The 21,841-nt window shown below is 37.2% G+C and overlaps 1 protein-coding gene across 2 annotated transcripts in view; it reads right to left on the bottom strand.

Annotated features, from left to right (window-relative positions):
- MAMDC2 (MAM domain containing 2) overlaps window positions 1-21,841 on the bottom strand; it is a 125,144-nt gene that overhangs the window by 27,719 nt on the left and 75,584 nt on the right. For both annotated transcript variants that reach the window (XM_015594463.2, XM_025051394.1), the window contains exons 7-9: window positions 20,550-20,643; window positions 14,579-14,722; window positions 11,458-11,723 (exon numbers count right to left, since the gene is read on the bottom strand). In XM_015594463.2, coding sequence (XP_015449949.1) covers window positions 11,458-11,723; window positions 14,579-14,722; window positions 20,550-20,643 — 504 coding nt within the window. The remainder of the gene's footprint in view (window positions 1-11,457; window positions 11,724-14,578; window positions 14,723-20,549; window positions 20,644-21,841) is intronic.

Raw genomic sequence — 21,841 nt, 5'->3', positions numbered from 1 at the left:
CTGTGCCACCCCTGTGGTGGGCACTCTCAGATCTGTTACCTCGTTTCTGGATTCACTGTCAATTTCAACCTATTTATTCTCCCCAGTCAGAACAGGACGGTTGTTCCTGTTTTAAAAGCAGACTGGACTGAATTAGTTTTCTCTTCCTCTGCACATGACTGGGTGGTGGTTCTAATAAACAATAAAATATCCTAAAGCCCTGGAAATGAAAGGCAAAGAAGCAAAACATGCAAGGGAGATGCACTACCACTCGAACTGAATAATCATCCCTGAGATTATCAGGGCATTTACTGCTCCAATTTCCTGTTTCAGAAAACTCAACATTGTTGAAAGGCAATAGAATCTCTTGTTTGTTTTCATCTTTCTCCCTCTCAAAAAAAATTATCTACTCCCTCAAAACAACATAATGACGGGTAGCAGCAGATCCTAAAAGGTAACTGAGCAAACTTGGCTCAGAGCATACAATTTTAATTCTCTTCTAACAAGAGAAGCATTGGAGTTGAGAGAGAGTCTGCATAGAAACCCAACTACACGGCTGTGTTAGTCAGAGGGGCTAGATTGCCCCGAGACCTGTAAAAGTCCACGAAAGTTCCCAGTTAAAGCATCTAGGAAAGAAAAAGCAGAGAAACATATATGCCAGGAACTTATTTTTCCAAACCAGTTCAGTTGGATTTTTTTTTTTTTTTAATTAGAGTTACTGATTTTAATTTTATGAAGTCTCATAGTTTAAGGACTTCCCAACACATCGAATAGGATTTTGCTGAGGGAAGAAGGAAATCAAGCTTTTGCAGGGAGCTGTGGAATACACAACCACAAAATTTTGTTGTGCAGTTAAAAAAGACTGTCTGCATTAAAGAACTAAACACTGGCTATATTAATTGGTTTTTCACTGTCTTTTTTTTTTTTTTTTCAAACTGTCTTTTAAAGTAGTTTCCATAGCCTGCTGGATAGACACAGTTGTCCAGGATGTTGGGTTAGTTCACCAGCTACTTTACAACTGAAAAGCCCCAGTTAGGCCTATAATTAGTATGTGAATGATAGTTTCCAGAAATTACCTTCTGTCTTCACACAGGAACACTTCAATCCTATGCCAACAATACCATAAATTACCCATGTTCACAAAACTCACCCAGGTAGGCTCCTGTTATAAGGGGTGGACCTCAACAATTTACCAGAGGGTCGATTCTGGGTTAAATTTAACTTTTCTTCTGATGAGGTTAAAATCCTTTGAAATCATTTACACAGATAAATTTGGATATGGCAACTACAGAGTACGTGAAATAATTATTCACAAAATTACTATAATCCAGTCAGTGAAATTTCAGAGCCTTTCATTAAGATGCTATTGACACCATTGCAGGATATGCTATATAATGAAATTGCATTCATTTAACTGTTTAACAAAAGTTGTAATAGAATTTTAAAAATGCAAAAACACAAAGTAAAACAAAACAAAATTTCCAATATTAAGACACTGAGCTAAAGGGTCAAGATTTTCACAAATCCCTAAAGACAGGTCGAGTGGAGCTTAATCTAGAAAAATGAGTATGAGAATTTAGCATTTTTAGAGTCACAGCCATGTTTTGGGAAATAGTTGCTAAATTGTAACACCATGTCTCCTGCAGATACTATATTTAGTCTTCAGATCCAACAAAAGATGGAATGACAATGTTTTTAAATAAGTCTTTAGCTGATTAATACTTTTTTTTTCCTTAAAAGATCCATCTGTTTTGTTTTTTCTCTTTTTAAAGTATCATCTGATTTAATTCAACTTTTGGCTTTGACAAACAACAAAGATTGAGCAACTTCCAGCTTCTCTGAGCATGAGTCTTTCTGCTCATAGGAGCCTTGCATTCTGGGGTAGAGGCCATGCTGTGATAGAATTGCAGATCCACAGGCAGTTTTTCATTGCTGTTTTGTTGGTTAATATCTAGATTAGTATTTAGTTACTATCCAGATCTTGCAACTCATTGATTTTAGAAATATACATTATTTTTAGATTTTTTGGTCACTATAAAAGGAGGGCAGATTCCAGAAAAAATCTCAGAATCGGTCATTTTTTTAAAAAATGAGGAATGAGGAAAAGGCCCAGAGACATTGTGCTCAAGGTCACACAACAGCCAGCTGTGTGTCTAGACATGAAATATCACACTCTGAATCTCTGATGAAGCATATTTCATTATACCAAACTACTCATTTTCTCCTTTTGCTTTAGGTATTTCAAAATATGATTCTGAAAGGCTTGAAACTCCCCAATGAAGAGCAGTGGACCATACATTTCTTCGATCTGTGTTTACAACCAGTTTTCTATCTTTTTGCCTTATGTCTGTTTATAAAGAGTTTTGGTCACCTGACACCAGAACCTGAATCTTACATGGCTGAATTTCAGGACTAGTAAATGCTGAAACCTCTCCTCTCAGTCAGTAATCTCTCCTCCCCATAGCAAGTGTCCCCTCACCTCAGTGATGTCCTTCTCTCTGTTAGCTGATTATCTTACCTCCCACTCCACACTGAAAATTTAGGCCCATAGGAAAGGTCCCCACATTCATACCTACAATCTTATCTGCAATTGCACTCATTTTCACTTCCTTTCCTTTCTTTTTGGGAGCAAGGTCTGTCTGACTGCCAAATTTGTGCTCTTCTCATTGTGAGACACAGATACATAAGCCTACACAATTAATATCGAGGATCCTAATGGAAAATAAATGTGAAAAGCCTCTGAAAAAAATTAGCATTAAACAAAGATAAGATAATATCTTTTTTAGTGTTTTAAGAGTCTAATTCTACACCCTAATAATGAGAACATTATTATGCATAAAATCCCATAAACCTTTCATCATCACTGAAGGAAATTAGATGTGAATGCATTCCTTCCTAGTTTTCATACACTCTCCACAGGAGGCAGCTGACCTGAGAAAAACAATGTTGGGTGTACATACAGGGTGGTTTATCTCTGGCCCACCTCCCTTAGGGAAGATCCCTGGCCAAATACTTTCCTGACCAATGTAATGTAACATAATGTAATGTAATGTAATAACCAATTTAATTGTCAAGTCCAAGGATGGACATCATAATATAGAGCTATTGTTGTGGTTCATTTGGATGGAGATATAAAAATGTCAGTCATCCCAGAAGATATGGGAGAATGTATCAATAAATAGCAGAAAAAGAAGAATCTAGGTCCTAGTCTTGACTCTCAAGGGTTCATCTCTGCTCTGGATGAGTTTCTCCTGGGTCAGGAAAAGACAGCAGATATGTTAGCAGTGAACTGCTAATACCCAAACAGGAATATTGACTTTTCTCTACTCATGTCTGAGACATAAAGACACTCGTTGGCCTTATTTTCATTGATTCCCAAAGGAAAGTGTAGATCCTTGACTTGATGAAGAGCTGTGGCTAAAGCTTACCTAACATGAAACTCTTTTTAGCTATGTCACAACTTATTTAACCAACACTTACTGATAGATAACTAGGCAGTTTCCAATTGCTTAATATTGCAAATATTGCTGTGATGAATATTGGTAGCTAAATCTTTGTGCAAAACCAGGATTGTTTTCTTATGATAAACCCCAGAAGTACAATTGTTATGCCAAAAAGCATGCATGTTTGGGGGCTTTCTTTTTGATACATGTAATTGAATTGTCATTCAGAAATATTATATCAGTTTCTCTCATACTAAAGATTATGTGAATCCTTATTTCCTTGCATCCTCACCTCTCCAGGGTAGTGGTTTATATCTATAAAATATATATAATATAAATTTAAATATTCACATATAACTCACATATGTACATATACATATATTATATATATGCATTTTTTTGGTCCAAAATGAAAGATTTATTAATTGATAAACAGAATACAGTATACAGTATGATATAAAATCACACTCTAGAGTATTATATCTTAAAATACTTTTATTCATTTGACAGGCAAAAGTGCTATTTCGTTATTTTTTAATTTTTTGATTATAAATGAGGTTAAATATGCTTGTACCCTTATTTTCTAGTAGTACTTTTTCCTGATTTGCCTAATATATGTAAATATTACCCACTTTCCTATTGCTTAGTTTACCTTTTGCTTATTGATTTATTAGAGTAAATTTATATATTAATTGTATTAAGTTTGTCATATGTGTTGCAAACTTTTTTTCTGGCTTGACATTTGCCTTTCAGATATGTTTAGTAGGCAATCCTTATTTGGAGAATGAAACTATGGGAGAAGCAAAAGTCTTGGTTTGAAGATTGAGATGAAATAGGCAGGCCACAAATAGTAATGCATCCTTGAGCATTTTTTAATTACATGTGTAACCTGACACTGAACAGAAAATAGAAGCTCATGCCCATCAGTGGTATTATGGGAGAAGCCATAGGGAGATAGCTTGTGGACTGTAGAGAAACTTCTACTAGAGGTAGATGTTGAAAAAAATAAAGCAGAAAACAATCAGAGAAAATCCTACAAGAGAAGGAGAAAAAGATAGGAATATTTATGTAAAAGAAAATAAGGTATTTTTCCCTGAGGGAAAGTGGAGAATATTAATGTGTGAATTGTCAATGTCCACGTAAGTGACTTAAGCTTATAGTCACCTGGTCTATGCACTCAGAAATACTTATCTGGTTTATGAGCTCAGAAAACCAGAGGATCCCTAGAGAATCTCAATGTGAATATCAAAAAACAATGATGCTTCATCCGAAAACCTTGGAAAAAGAATCCCTAAAAATGCAGCCATTTTAAGGCTGTGACATAGTCACAAGATGAGGAATTTGGAAGTGTGGTAGGAGGTAGTGTTTTCAGGTTCATAAACCACCATTGGAATAAATATTTGCTTAACTAAGCTTATTAATAAAACTATAGAGAAAGAATGCCAATCCTGTCTTGTTGGGTATGTCTATAGTGCTGCGAAGACAAATGTGGTAATCTAGCAATATTCCATGAATTAATTCCTCTGGAAAGTCATGAAAGAATGCACTGACATAAACACTACACGAGTGCAGGCTGTGTGTTAACAACTACCAGTTGTGCTAATCAGTCTTTCCAGCCATTTCCCCATAAACTGACATAAGCTGACATGCAGAAGTCCTCAACAAATACCTGAAGGGAAATGAAAAAGAACGAAAACCAAAGTATCTCAATCCTGCCTTACTCATGTTTAAAGAAATTTAGAAACCCTGGACTGACAGTAGATACTGAGTGTAACTTGAAAAACTCAAGAGTAGGCTCCTTTTCCATACTTAGCCCTTCCATTCAATTTCACATTAAAACTTATTCCACTTAGTGTAATTTTCCATGCTCTGTGTATGAAACTACCCTAATCTATTCTGTAGTGCGTTGACTACCTGGTCAGTAATTACTGATTTTGCTATTTCTACTTTGCACTCAGTTGCCCTGCTTTAATTATACTGGGGCATTAGTATCCTTCAGCAGCCCTTTCCCAGTCTTCGCAGACATCATGAAATGTGAAAAGTTTATCTCCTCTCATGTATCTTGTATATACATTGGTTCCTTAATCCCTTTATAGCCAGATATCTGTTATTAAACAGCCACCTATTTATAAATCTCTCCAGAAACTTACTAGACTTTCACTTCTATTTGATGAACCTCTAAGTACTGCCTTTGAAATTTCAGAATCCTAGATATTTTACATCTAGTTGCATTTTCATTATTAAAGGGCAAGGTTAAAAGGAAGATTTTTAAAAGCAGAAATCCAAGTCATCATAGACTTATATTTTGTTGATTTTTCTTTCTTTCTCTTTTCTTTCTTTCTCTCTTTTTTCTTTTTTTTCTTTTTTTCTTTTTCTTTTTTTTTTTTGCTAAAAGGAGATTATTCTAAGAGGAAATAAACAGAAAAAGCTATCCACAGGACAGTGCTGCATAATATTAAAAGACAGTTCCTGATATTAGAGTGCCTGAAAATATAATAGGAAGTAGAAGAGATTTAGCAGTTATCTTAAAACAGGTTCTTATTTCATAGAGAGGTGACATATGTTCTGATCTACATATTTAATGCAGGAGTCAAGACTTCAAGCCATGTCTTTCTATTCTACACATAGAATCTTTTCTTATGCAAATCTCATTCTAACAAGTAAAACACAAGTTAATGACTTACAAAAGATTCAGAGGAAGGGGCACTTGAGATGGACTTTGAGAGAAGGATAGGATCTTCTCAGGCATGTTGATTCCTGCAGCAAGATCAATGGGATAAACTCTTTGAAGGAGCATTGGGCAAGGAAGCAGAGGTCAGAAGGTGAGGATTTAAGGAATGAGAAACTGCACTGGAGCATAGACAGTCAATGAAGATTCATTTTTCAAGTTTGAAGACTACAGGAATAGGATAGAGTGGCAGCTTAAATGAGCACAAAGGTAAAAGGAAGGTTTGTTGTTCATTCGTGTGTGACCACCATAAGGTGACAGTGTGCAAAGGACTAAAGAAGACTGAAGAAAAGGGGGAATCATTTATGAAATAGTTTGCAGAGGAGGAAGGAAGTTGAGATCAAATGTATAGATGAGTTGATTTTGACTAAGAACAAAGATAATCCTACTTCCTTTGTCAGATTCATCAGGAGACAGAGAGGCAAGTAAGGGAGGATTTAGAAAGGAACAGAATTGAAGGAGCTTGTGTTGAATGCCTTCATACTTTTGAGAGATGAACCCATGAGGTCATATCCTAAGAATGAGGCAGGGAGAATTATGTTGGAAACTTGTGAGTGAGGATGGATCTGAACATCTGGGTGGGGTATGAGAAGGGAAATCAATCAGAGATGAATAAAAAGGCTTTCCCAGCAGCATGAAGGAAACAGAAGAGATCAGTCTGATTTTCTCCAGCTGTACTGAGAAACACAGGTAACAGAAGATGAAATGAGCTGCTGAGGGTTCTCAGGGGTTAAGCAGACCAGGCTGGAAGAAGCCAGAAGGAAATGGATGTAGGGAGAGTGCGATGCAGAAGTGAGCACATCCCTGACCACGAGTGCAGAATAGAGACTGGAAAAGCTGTGTTGGGGGACAGGGAAAGGATCAGAAAAGTTCATCAGTCTTTGGGTATAGGAAAATGGCACGATGTAAGGATGGGAAGTTTTTTCAAAAGAAGAATCACAATTTGGGTTTTAAGTATCATCATAAAAAGCCCCAAACCAGACTTGGCATATATGTTGTCTATGTGTATCCTTAGGATATTCTTGCTTTTGAGTGTTCACACTGAACTTTCTTGCAGAACAAATTGCTCAGGTGCTGAGCCATAAGGGATTATGATTTATATAACCCAAAGGTAGAAACATTTAATCTTCCTTCTTCCTTGAATGGATTGATGTTATCCTTCCTTGCCATTAACACATATTCATTGATAGTTCAGTTCTCTTCTTTAACTATTTATTGAGCCCCCACTTTATTTCAGAAATGATGTTCGTATTAGAAACACAAAAATAAATAAGATCTCTGGATCTCTGCTCTCTAGAAAGAAGCTTACAGTCTGGTTAATGCAGACAGGAAGACAAGTAGACAACTTCAATATAATGCATTAAATGCTATGATAGTAGGATGATGCTAAAAGGGGCTACATAAGACAAGGGTTCTGTGTCAAGTACTTTGAGGGAACTGCCATCTTAAACAGGATTCTTTAATGTAGAAGTTACCAGAGTTTCTAATGTGTTACTGTGCATTGTGAATCCTTATGTGTGTATACAGAAGAAGAGATATATAATATACAAAATTTTCCCCAACTCATTTGACCACAGGACCTTTTTTCAATGAAACAACTCAAAAACTTTGTGCTCTATGGGACATACCTTAAAAAGTGCTGACATAAGATGCTTGCTGAGTAAAAAAAAAAATGTATTTAGATTTTTTTCAGATTGGCCATATGGGAGTTTTCTCCAAATCCATAAATGACTTTTGAAACTTGTTTTTTTTAATTCTCTGAGTAAATATGTAGGCTTAGAAGAGTACACCATGAAGATTTTAGTGACTGCTGAGCTGATCATTAAGCCAGACCAGATGGAACAGAATGCTTGGTCATTCTCTCATTTATGGGCCATTTAACATTTTTTCCAAAAGAAATATTTAATGAACACAATATTGAGTTTTTCTCAGTGCTTCAAATTAACAGATCACTTAAAGATCTTTGTTAAAGGGAAAACTAGCTTCAGGCCAGGAGATATTGCAGGACCTAATACACCCGCTACAATCACCAAGCATAATGTTAAACTAAGGACTTAAATACGGGAAAGTTAGTGTTTGTGCTCCATCATGGGATTTCTGATGACTCTCTAGTCTCTCCTGACATTTGGCTTTTAATGAAAAGCATTTTGGAGTGAGTCATTGTCTCTCCTTATTATCCTCTCTAGTGTACTAAAGTCTCAAGGTAATTTGATTACCTGCTTTCCATTTAGTAATGTGCTGGGGAAAAACAGATCAAGAAAACCATTTCATGATTCTTGCCCTTTCCAAATGTTTCTAAAACACTGAAAATTTATTTTAGGCTGCTCATGATTGAGGAGAAGCAGCCATCTCATTAAGAAAGTTTAGTATTATTAAAATAAAGAGTTAACTCTGACCTTATTTTTAATATAGAATACTTCACAGCAAAAATCAAGGTGTAGAAATATCCACATACTAAAGAGATGTTGCCTTAAAACTTTACGAGCGTGCATTCTCTCTCTCTTTTTCTCTCCCTCTTTTTCTTTCTCTCTCACTCTCTCCTCAGCTACAGCTAATTAATGCTAACTATGTGCCAAGTATATGCTAAGAGCTTTACCCAATGCCATCTCATCTGATCTTCACCATAATCCTGTGAGGTAGGTACTACTAATATTTTCATGATGTTATGTATTATGATTGCATTGTATAAGATACTATATAATGTATTAGTAATACATTATAATTATCATATTATTATATGTAATAATATATAATGTCAATTATATAATATTATGTTAGTTACATTAAGGTCCATTACACTTCAATTAAAAAAACTAAGATTGCAAAGCCAGTAATTGGTAGAATTAAGATTTAAAACCAGAAACTCCTATGTCTATGTTCCTGATTTCTGTTTTATACTGTCTCTGAGATGATGAAGAAGAGACCTAGGATGCCAGGGAATCCTAACCTATTCTGGGGAGTGGGAACAGAGAAGGATTCTCTGTGGAAGAGAAATTTAAGCCGTGATTGAATTAACAAAAGTCTAGGCAGAGGAAACAGGGTGCAATGACCTAAGGTAAGGGAGAACGGAATGTGTTCCAGGAACTGATTGTGCAGTGAGATTAGATTGGAGAGAGCAAGAGGCAAAGCTGGGGAGGGGACCAATGTCAGAGCACGCAGAGCCCTTTCCCTAAGGGCAACAGGAAGCACAGCGTTTCTCTTCCTCCTGAGAACTCCGTTGCCTGGGGAGCACAGATTGCAGGGGAGCACAGTGGATTGCAGGTGGGATTGGTTTTTAATTTCAATTTCCAGAATCAACTTCAGACCAATGTTTCTCATCCAAGGATGTTGTGGCACCTCTGGGCCATTTGGAAATGTGTGGAAATAATTTAGGTTTTTGTAGTAATTGTAGACATTAAAACTCCAATAATGTGAGGGGATTGTCCCCCATAATTGTCCCCCATAAAGGCAGAACTGTCCTCCTCCAAATGCCAAGAGGGTTCACACTGGGAAATCCAGCCATTGGCAAGGACAGAAGTCTTCACTTCTGGAACATAAATGTTATAAACCATGACAATGCAAAAGCAGCTGTATAGCTGAGAGACTTTGAGAAGTAGAGGCGAAAAAGAGGTAGAGGGAAATGTAGGAGTGAAAACTTATTCTTGTTACATAGTGGGGTATTAAGAGATAACATCTAAAGTTCATGGGTCCAAAGATAAATCATTAAGTAGATTAAAGTTACGAAGGGAACTGAGGGAAAAGTAAAAAATAAAAATACAACTAAAAATTGTGAGGAGAGAAAAAAGGAGAATAAATGGTATAAATAAACTATATTCCTTATCTTTCATAGCAGGGAGTCAGCAAATACTGTTAAGTTTACTGAATCAAGAAATGGAGATGGAAGTACAATATTTGGAATTATAGAGGAAACCATCAGAAAATCAAGGAGAAAACCATTAGAAAAAGTTGAGAGGTAGGGAGTGTGACTTTTCATTTTATCCCTTCTGTTTATACGTTATTTCTAACTGTGTATGTTACATAAGTCAGTGAACTTTAGTTTCCTGCCTTAATGTGTGCTTCTATGGTGGACATCAAATGGCCTCTCACTCTCTGAGGAGCTGGTTTTCTTTAGAAGAAACCTGCCAAAACTACAGGCCACCTTCAGACATACGTCCAGAGTTTTGTAGCGTTGAACTCTACCATCTCCTCATAGGCACTGGGGCCAAATCCACAACTAGTTTCTTCCAAGGCTATAAGAACTTTCCTGCCCCAACTAGGTCTCCATCCATTTTTCCTTAAGTGGTTTGGGGAGGAAGTGTGCAGTTGCTGAGAAAGTTAGAGGTCAGCCAAAGAAGAAATGGGCAAATTCTCTGTAGCGCCCATATTTGCTGGAGGCCTTACTGCCATTCCATGGGAGTCAGGTAAGAGCAGGGACTTGCTCTAAAGAAGTGGCAGTTTTCTAAACAACCCACGTGTTTGTGAGTAGAGGATGTGGGGGAAGAGGGTAGAGTGGGGTGGATGCGGGCAGGAGTTAGAATCCAGCATGGTCTGATCCTTAGTCCTACAAACATCAGCTCAGCAGGGCCTCTATTTGTCACTATTTTTTATATGGCCATTTGGTAGAACCATTTCTCTATTTTCCTGTGAAGCCCTCCTGTGAGACAGAGAGATTGTATGTTGTTAGTTTCTTGCATATCTGTACCTGAATTTTCTGTCATTAGTGATCTCCTCAGGAGTAGGATTTGAGTGTCATTCGTCTTTATATCCCTTGCCCTGAGCATATACCTAATCTATGCTGGTTGAATAAAGGAATAAATAAATGAATGGATGAATGAATGAACAAATGAAAGCCAAATGAATGAGTGAAATGTTTATTATATCCTCCCCTCCCTTTTAAAACATTAACAAAATGGGATATGGAGCACAACAAAAATTCCATTAATTTTTGATGCATCCCTGGTTTTGTGTACCTGGTGCAAGTCTGCTTGTGTGTGTGTGTGTGTGTGTGTGTGTGTGAATTGTGGCTTCAAACTAGAGTTTAGCTGTTGAGCTTGGACTGTTTGCATATTCTCTGTCTTTGGACTATTCTCAGGGAACCTAAGAAATAAACGATAAGCAAAGTCCCTAGGTGGCTGTGATTCTGCGACACAGAAAACTGAAAAGAACTGAAGGACACAATTGTGCATGGCTGGGGATAGTGTGGGGGCAGGGCTGTCAGCTTGAACAAAAGAAAATAACACAGCACCAATTGAAAATAATTAAACAGAAATTCCCTAATCCAGTCCAGCAACTGCAAATGAACAAAGGATTGTGCTGGTTCTACTGTACCTTGGTAGGCATGGGCTTCTTAAAGGAGATTTCTGCTTGCATCCAAACACCCCGGGGTGACTCTAGAACAGACCAGACCTTCTCTTGGACCACATGGTTCTCTTCAAATATATAAACGGCTAGGGTGTCACTCATTTTCAAAAACCCGTAGATGGCGTAATAAAAACGTAGACAATATTGTAAGTTTCCTGGCAGGGAGGGACCGTAGAGCCTTCCAATGTAGCCAGGCTGAGATGTAAACTTTGTGTTGGCCAGCACATAATACCCTGCGAACGGGACAAAGCATTCCATGTATTAGCAATGAAAACTTTAAATCATCTAGCCCAGCTTGTCAAGTGGGAAACTTTGGGTAAAGTAGTAGAATTTGTCAAAAGACAATTTTTTTCACAGACTTTAAATGATAAAGCATTTTGTAATATCTGTGGTTTAATGATAGAATATACCTATGTGACTCCATTGCCAATAAATCTCCAATTCTAACCAAACTTCATAAACATGTATAGATTTCCAACTGCATATGCCCAGATTCTGCTCATCAATTAAAATTTATACTTTTCATGACCGTGGGTCAAGCAGCTGACTTATACTGAGTACCCAGTACTGAGTCACTGTGAACACAAGGCCCAGAGCAGAGTTTTCTTTCTTATCTCTGCAGTGACCAGTGGAGATGGAGAGATTGATTACAGATGGGCCTGGCAGTCCTGGGGGGAGGAGAGATTTGTGTGCTTGGGCAGAGCTTTGTACTCTCTTGGTCATATGCTAAACTTGCTCCTGAAGAGTATATTTTTAATCACATCAACCAGGTGCTAAAGATCTGTATTCTTCACTTATTTCTTCTAAATAACATAAAGAAAAATAAAATCAAGAACTTCCCCTCCCACCTGCTCCACCAACCCCACAGTAAACTTAAAACAGATCTTTGTACCCTAGAAAGCCTGGGAGGAAAAGAAAAAAATAGCACAGTAAGTCCTCACCTGATGTCATCAATAAGTTCTGCAACTTCAAGTGAACCGACATATAGTGAAACCAATTTTAACATCAGCTAATTAACCTAAATAAGAGTTAAAGTCCTACGACATCTCATCGGCTTTATAACGAAACCTCATTGAATGAAAATGTTATTGGAGGGCCTGCTGGGTGTCTCAGTTTTTGTTATATAATTTAGTTTTACCCAATTACTTAACTCATCTGGCAAAAGTTCTTTGTTTTTTTTTCACTTGAGTGGTATTATGAACTAAATTGTGTACAACCGCCCCCCGCCCTTCCACCACCAACAACTGCATATGTTGAAGTCCTAAGCCCCCTTGTGACTATATTTGGAGACAGGACCTTTAAGGAGATAATTAAAGTTAAATGAAGTTAAGAGTGGGGACTTAATGCTACAGGATTGGTGTCTTTATAAGAGGAAGAGACACCAAAGAGCTCTCTCTCCACATGCACACACAGAGGAGATGTCACATGAGAGCATACTGAAAAGGCTCCATCTACAAGCCAGGAAGAAAGGTCTCACAAGTAACCAATCCCTGTGGCACCTTGATCTTGGACTTTCCAGTTTCCAGAACTGTAAGAAAATTTATTTCTTTCATTCAAGTCACCCAGTCTGTGGTATTTTGTTGTCAGCGGGAGCAGACTAATACTCGTGGCCATAAAATAGCCAGAACAATCTTTTTGGAATCTAAATTTAATCCCTCTCTTCCCTACTTTAAATCTTTCAATGGCTTCTCATTTCCTTTAAAATAAAATCTCAAATGCTTACTTTGGTCTGCTACACCCATGATCTATCTCCCTCTCTAACTTTATTTTCCTCTCTTATCCTCCCCATGGTGCAGCCACGCTAACCTTTCAATTCCTTGAAGTGTCCAGCTCTTTCCAAACTCGAAACCTTCATGGATGCTGCTCCCTCTGCCTGGATGGCTCCCACTCTCCCAAATAATACCTACTTCCCTCAGAAGGGGATTCCCTGAATCCTCAACCATTAGGTTCTTTCCTCTATTCTCTCTCAGAACTCAATGTTAATTTTTCTTATAGCACTTATCACAACTGTAATTATGAGTTTATTTTTATATATATTTCTTTATTGTTTATCTTGTCCATTGAAATGACTGTGAGCTAGAGAAGACAGGTTTCAAACCTGACTTATTCATTATTGTATCTCCCAGGAGTTAATCTGGCCAAGGTCAGAAATAGGGCCTGTATTTCTACAAGTAAAGCAACCTCTAAGAAAAGAATACAAAACTACAGGTATAATATTGCAAAGGCCCCTTTCAAGGCTTTTCCCAGGACCTGTGCAAAGGAGGGGCCTTGAAACCCAAGCTTAATCAGCTTTCTGGTAAATCTGCCCTGGTGCCCAAGGTATAAGTAATTGTCAAATAAATAAAGGAGACACTAACTCCTTGAGAGCCAACTCCTTCCGCCAGTTTCTACTGGAGTGAGTTTCACAAGGGAGGTCATTAAAGCAATAGGTAATCCTTATACGGGGAGCTCAAACTGGTTTTCAAGAGTTCCTCATAGATATATCCATCAAGTGTCTGCCTAACATTTCCACTAGTTTTTATTCCCTCACAATATATTCTTTTTATTGTAGTAAAATACACGTAGCATGAAATTTCCCATTTTAACCATTTTCAAGTGTACGATTCAGTGGCATCTAGTACATTCACTGTGCTGTACAACTACCACCACTATCTAGTTCCAAAACATTTCATCATCCCAAAAGGAAATTCTATATCCATTAAACAGTAACTCCCCATTTCCTCCTCCCCAGACCCTGGCAACCACTAATCTTTCTATCTCTATGGATTTGCCAATTCTGGATATTTCATATAATTGGATTCTAATAGCTTTTTTAGAGGTACTTCTCTATGTAAAGTGAAGAGCAAGATAATTTCCAAAGGCTTGGCCATTTAATTAATTGAGAAATACTTTCGCTAGCCCAGCAACTTGAATTCCAGTTTTAAAAAATAGTCAAACACAAGATTACCAATTGTCTTTGCTTCTTTACAGCTGCCTTTTTTTTTTTAAGTTGGCATCTGGTAGGTGTAGAGTAAAGATAGATAATGAAGCACGAACACCAACTCCCTTTCCTCCCCCAGTGTCCCACATGGACAGATTCCTGATTTACCTAAGCCCGAAGTGTGGTCGCCAGGCCGGTACATGTTTGGTTTTACTTTCACTCGGGTCCAGCCTGGACCGTCTTTATCTTGATAAAACTTGCAGAGATCTTCCTCAAAATTGCAGCTTGCTTCTAAGGCACTGAAAGGAAGTTCTGAGCAAAGGAAAACCACAGTTAAGAGAGCTAAACTCAAAGATCTCAAAGGACTACATCGACTGATTGACAAATAGGTACACATTTGTACCAGGAGAGACCGAAGAAGTAAAACACAACAAAATACTTTTACCCTAATGGCATGCTGACAGGTTAGCATTAAACGGAAGTTTCAGCATGACAAGAAAATTGTTCTTTTTTCTCCCTAAAGGAATGGAAGGAAGAAGCTCTGTTCACATTCTGTATAAAAATAAAGTACCAGACTTCAAAAGAAATTTCCTTTCATGCTATAAAAACTGAAAGCATTTATCCACATATTTTTTCACAATTCAAAATCCATTCATACAATTTTTTTTTTAAAAAAAAGAGAAAAGGTGGGGATTTTAAGGAATTCTTAGTGCCCTTCTAAGATAGATATTTTAGATATAATATTTTCCAGAAATAATTTTTTTGTTGTCGATCAATCTCTGAAGCACAGCCACTATTTATCATTGACACTAGTAGTAGAAGCTGATCTGCTGGAAGAAAAGCATTACTTAGTAAAAACCATGCTGTTCAAAAAGACACACCAATTCTGTCACCTATACTGCTATTATTTTGTCTTCTGCTAAGTTCCAGTATCATTTTACCTTGGTCTATAAATATCACCTCATCCCAGGAATGAAATATGTAATATTTCTGTTCTTTTCAGAATGACTTGGTCCTAGCAACAGTGACTGTGAACCTCACTGTTCAGGTTGCCTTCTGAGCCCAGAGAAGATGTGAACTAAAGTTTGGGACACATTCGATGTAGCTAATTGGGATCCTGTTCTGCATGCCGACAAACACTGGTCTAACCTTTTAGAGAGAGAGAAAGGGCACTGTTTTGAATAACTGAAAAGTTATTTCTAGAGGAACATTTGCATTCTGCGAGCAGTGATCTGATGAAACTGAGTTGTTTGGGGACAAAGACTCAGTATATTCTCAATTTATCAATTTTCAAAGCAAAACAAAACAAAACAAAACAAAACAAAACAAAACAAAACAAAACAAAAAAACATTCCAGTGGGCTTAGGAGCTGGCTGAGATTAAGGGGGATGAAAGAGGCATGACAACCAAATGCTGCAAGGGATCCAAGGTTCAACCTTTGTCTAGGAAAACAAACAGCTATAAACTACATGATTGGGGCCATTGGTAAATTAGTTTAGTTGACAATATTGGACTATAGTTTAGTTGATAATATTCTTTCAGTGTTAAATGTCTTGAACTTTATAATTATGTTGAAGAATGTGTTTGGTTTTAGAAAACACACACTGATGAATTTAGGGGTAAAGGGGCATCATTCTGCAACCTACTTTTAAATGGTTGATAAAAAGAATATGGAAGAATGTTAACAAGTTGTAAATCTGAATGAAGAGCATATGGGAGTTCTTGATAGTATTCTTGAGATTTTTTTTCTGAGTTTAAGATGATACAAATAGAGTTCTAAAAACACTAAATTAAAAAAAAAAGAAAAAGAAAAAGTGATTAACAGTACATTACAAAGAACAGGAAGACAATGTTCCTGTGTGACTGGAACCTGACTGTATTGCAGATGATACGCCCTGGCAAGTGTACGAGGAGAGCACCCTGATAAGCCAGACAGGAGACAAGGAAATAAAGAGAATTCTCAGCTCTAAGTCTGGCGGATGAGCCCACACACTGCTCTGCCTGACTCTGTCAGCATCGGGGAGTATTTTTAGGCCATAAAGAGAAAGTCTTTCAAAAATGAATATGACGTCCTGCAAACAAACATCCTTTGACATCCCCCCATGAAGTTGTGATGCCATGGGAAACTCCATGACAGTGTTCAGTCTCAGTCACCCCTCTTCCACCTCGTAATGAAAAAGCAGATGACAATTCAAAATCTGCAGATGCCATCTAGCTCAGAAAATGGTGTGGCCCTCCACAAATCCATGCTCAATGGTAGAGCAGTGGTATATATATATTAGAAATATATACCAGGGGATATGCCCATGGGTGGCCACAGGAGAACCATAACCCGTTTATTAGGTGTGTAGGAGACGGTGAGAGGTGGTATTAAAACCTGAAAGTAAATAAGGATCAGATCTCTCCATGATGAACTGAGTTGTACAGAAAAGACTTTTCTGAAGATGAGATTATATTGTTTTGTTAAATAGCTAGTCCTAAAAATGGATTTGTCTGGGGTCTTGAGGAGATCTGATGAAAAGAAAATCTCAAAATCATGTCTCAGACTCTAAATCTTTTTTACTCACAAAACTTCTTTCACCATGAGATAATCTCTAATTCCTGAAGGTGGGGCCAAGGGACTGTTTGTGGCCCAACACGAGCTCCTCAGAGATCTAAGGTTGCTGGAAAGCCTTTGCTTCAGGCTTGTTTCAGAAGCATGGGTCAAGTGGCAATCACAATTGAGCTACTGAGGAGCGTTAATGACGTATTTGAAGCATAAGAAGGAATCAGGCAGCTGGAAACCTCAAGCAGTAGCTAATTACTAAAAAAAAAAAAAGTTCCTTTGAGCAAGGTACCAAAAAGCATTATAATGTAAGATTTAGTTAATTACTTTCTTTCTGACATTTAAACTTTTTAGAAATGAGAGGCTTTGAAGATAATCTAATCAGATGGAGGGTATTGCAGTTTGAGAAGAACCAGTGGGAGCAGTTTTCGTCTTTTCCTCTGCTCCATGGAGTTCATGGAGACGAACTCAGTATCAGTTCTAGAGATCTACGAAGGCTCATCAGCTCCTGTGGTGCCAGAGAAGTTTAGGGTACTGTATGCTCTTTAGGCTGTTAAACTTGCACAGTTTTATTTTAGCATGAGCCATCCTAAAAACAGGCTGAAACAACTCAAAGTTGGCTTGGGGAAGAGACTGAGTGGGACCTGGCACCACACCAAGAATCATGATGCAGCAGAGGCTGGGCCACTGACTAGGCTATGTTGATGCTTGAGGGCCTTTGAGCTTAGGAAGGCTATGGCAACCTTTGCTGTAACCAAGGCAACAATTAGAGCCAGGTTTCCAATTGAACAAGAAGTCTGGGCAGTATGTTATTGGTGAATGGTCAAGATCGGAATTTAGGCCCAGGTAGACATCCTTTGAGATCACATCCATGAGTGTCAGGCCCCTCCCAGTCTCTGGCCTGGATGGATACAGGATGGACCCAAACTCAGAGAGGAGGTTAGGCCTGCACAGGGTAGAGCAGTGAAGCTCTGTTTGGGGTTGGGCACTAAGGCAAGATTCCTAGAAGTGGATAGAAACACCTATTAAGCATTTAAGAATTTACAGCCTGAAAAGAGAATTTATTCCCATGATTTAGACTCTAGGCCAAACATGGTGGTGGAAGGGAGGCATTTTATGGGTGGAATAGGCTTGGAAAGACAAGTGCTAGAACTCAGGGTGTGGGTAGTGGAGCAGTCTCACTATCCTCTGGAGCATCCTGGGGAAATAATCAGGGAGTGACATGACACTAGTGTTTAACACCTGTGACTCTGTGATGGATCTCAGGTCGGGTAAAGTTTATTAACTCTAATCCCAACCAGATGGTAGGAACGATAGGAACGAAACGCTTCATGTGTTGAAATAATTCCTGTCTTGGTCTATTACAGAGATGAGAGAAGACACTAGGTCCAGCTGGGAAAAGCAGAGACAACAAGTCTGGAGCTAACCAAGATAAAGAAAAGAATGTTGGCACCTGTTATAGAACAGAAGGGCATAAACTATTTGTGAAATGTAAGACAAAATATGAAAACTAAAGAGCTCAGCTTCTAAGACTCAGAATCTGACTCAGAGCTACTTAATGAAAGGTACAAAGCGGGCTCCATTTCACACATTCATCAAAGCAGTACTCTTTGCTGGTGCTCTTTAATTTCGAGCTGAGCCCCTGAACAAGAAATGGATGGGAGTATTTTGAAAATTAAGTAAATAATATTAAGTCTTATGACCAAGCATTTTCTGTGTGCCATACCCTGCTAAGGCCTTCACAGTCATTAACTCATCAATCTTCCCAACAATACTATAGAACAGATTCTTCTATCCTTGTCTCATAGAGGTTAATTAACATGCCCAAGATCACACAGCTTTTAAGTGGAAGAATAGGGGGATGTGAATCCAAAGTCTTTGCTCTTGAGCATTACACTATGATCACGTACTTAAACCATTTTAAAACAAAGTTGGTATGTTTTGGGAAGTTCTGAAGACAAGTTAGCCTAAGTATATGAAAATAGAATCTCTGGTGGCCTCTACGGAGGAAGAGTCTTTATGTCAGCTGGATCTTACAGACCGAGGGGCCACAAGTCCTTTTAGTAAACAGTCCTCACTTTGCTGGAATCTTTCTTTTCCTTTTACCCATCAGTAGGAAAGAATGCACACATATTGTGTCTTTTTAAAAGGAAGAATGTTTCCAAACATTACTTCTAAGGTGGCTCAGTAAATTCTATGACCTCCTGGCTGCGTCTTCACCCACCCTCTACCCTGCGGATATTGAAGAAACACCTCTTTTTACATATGTATGACTTGGAAATATAAAAGTTCAATGTAAAATGTTCAAAGAAAAAGTCTCTACAAATAATGATAGAGAGATTATGGAACTATTTTTAACATCATTGAAATATTAACTAGGATGAGATTAGGGATCAATCAGATTTAGAGAAGTAAAACAATTTTGGTTTCCATGTTCTGTTCCTTAACATGACAACTGGCTTGTGGTGTCAGAAACATTTAGAGACTCTTCTAATCATTGATTATAGTTTGGATTAAATAATTTTAATGAAGATATGTAAATATGTAAATACATATGGTTCTTTCTATTTCACTAGCTTTTTAAAAAAATTAGAATTAGTAAAAAATAATATTTGGTTTTAGCAAATTAGTAGATTTCACTCTAGTTTTGAGTTAACAGCTTAGCTTGAGTAGAAACTATTATCTTTCTCAGTCCCCTTGCTCGTAGAATATATCGGAAACCATATTAAATGACAGACTAACTCTATCTTAAGTGAAACTCAGACTATAAAGGTCAAGTTCAAAAATTCACTTTCCATGCTCCATAAAACAAATGAGCGTTCATTAATAAGATGGGAAGACCACAGTGTTTTTCTGGCACCTCTCAAGGAAATAAAGTCACTAAAAGGTAAGATCAATTGCATTTATCTGGATTATCATGAATACAGTGTCATCCTTCTTATTCTAAAACATTTGTTTTCTAATTCGCTTTAAATTAATTTGCTTACCTATTTTCTCAGAAGGTAAAAATTTCCTCTCATTTCCAAATACTAAGTTTATGAAAATTATAAAATTAGCCATGATGATGAAACAACTTGAGGGTTCACTTAGAAAAAGAATTTAAATTGAGTATATAACATTTAACCAAAAACCATTACAGAAATTTACATTCCAAATACTAACATCTTTAAATATGAGGACATTTATAGGTCTTAGATACATAAAATCGGAAAGTGTTTTCATAATTCTACTCAGTAGATTGAGAGTTTTTTCCATCTACCTACCCACTTGTCTATGAACACAAGATATCCTTTAAAGAGAAAGGTGGGGAGAAAATCAATTAATATTATATAATTTTCATTTCCTAGTAGGCAGGGAAGATGGAAGCTCCTTAGCACATGACAACTGGCTTGTGCTGTCAGAAAAATTAGATTTACTCTGTGAGGAGAAAAAAAAGAGTAATAGACCAGAAAAATGACTATTTAGTTAAATAATTTTTTAAGGATAACAGGAAATGTAAGAAAATTAGAAAGAATTAAAGCAAACCCTGACCACAGGCATCTACTGAGAAGGAAAATTCCAAATGTGAAGAAGACGAAAAATAATAATACTTACCAGTCTGATTTTGGCAGTGAACAGGAGAGAAAGAAATATCATCCAGGGCAACATACCCTCCTTTGGGACCATTGAAAGCAACTTCAAAAATAACCTGCAGACAATGATACATTCATTAAGGGGTTCATATCCAAAATATATAAGGAACTCATATAATTTAACATCAAAGAAACAGTCTGATTAACAATGTGCAAAGGACTTGAATAGACATTTCTTCAAAGAAGACATACAGATGGCCAATAGACATATGAAAAGATGCTCAACATCACTAAATCATCAGGGAAATGCAAACTAAAACCACAATGAGATATCTCTTCACACCTGTCAGAATGGTTATTCTCAGCAAGTCAACAAACAGAAAGTGTTGGTGAGGATGTGGAGAAAAGGGAACCTTTGTGCATCGTTGGTGGGGTTGTAAATTGGTGCAGCCTTTATGGAAAACTGTATGGAGGTGCCTCAAAAAATTAAAAATAGAACTACTATATGACCCAGCAATTCCACTACTGGGTATTTACCCCAAGAAATCCAAAACACTAGTTCAAAAGATAAATGCACCCCTATGTCTATTGCAGCATTATTTGCAATAGCCAATATGGAAGCAACCTAAGTGTCCATCAATAGATGAATTGATAAAGAAGATGTGGTACCTATATATAACAGAATATTACTCAGCAATAAAAATGATGAAATCTTGCCATTTGCAACAATATAGATGGGCCTAGAGGGTAAAATAAGTCAAAAAGTCAAGTATATGATTTCATTTATATATGGAATCTAAAAAACAAAATAAATGAACAAACAAAACAGAGACTCGTGATACAGAGAATAAATTGATAGTAGCCAGATGGAAGGGAGTTTGGTGGTGGATGGGTGAAAAATGGGAAGGAATTAAGGTGTTCAAACTGCCAGTTATAAAAACAGTCAAAGGGATGTAAGTACAGCATAGGGAATATAGTCAATGATATTATAATAACTATGTATGGTGTCAGATGAGTACTAGACTTATCGGGGTGATCACTCTGTAAGTTATATAAATGTCTAATCACTATGTTGCACACCTGAAAGTAATATATTACATGTCAACTGCAATTGAAAAATATTTAATTAAAATAAAACTGCAGATGAAAATGTAATATTTTTACAAGTTTACATATTCTGTTATGCTTAAGTGCCCTTAACCATGATTTAAAATGATGTGTCAATCAAACCAGGAGATGCTAAGTTATAAGTACTTAAGGAATCACATTCATAAATATAGGAGTTTGGGCAACTCCCTCCTCAAAATAGTCTCT

The sequence above is a fragment of the Pteropus alecto genome, unplaced genomic scaffold (assembly GCF_000325575.1).
Source record: "Pteropus alecto unplaced genomic scaffold, ASM32557v1 scaffold95, whole genome shotgun sequence".
Lineage (NCBI taxonomy): Eukaryota > Metazoa > Chordata > Mammalia > Chiroptera > Pteropodidae > Pteropus > Pteropus alecto.
Note: the sequence above shows the minus strand (reverse complement) of the source record. Positions and strands in the feature narration are given on the sequence as shown.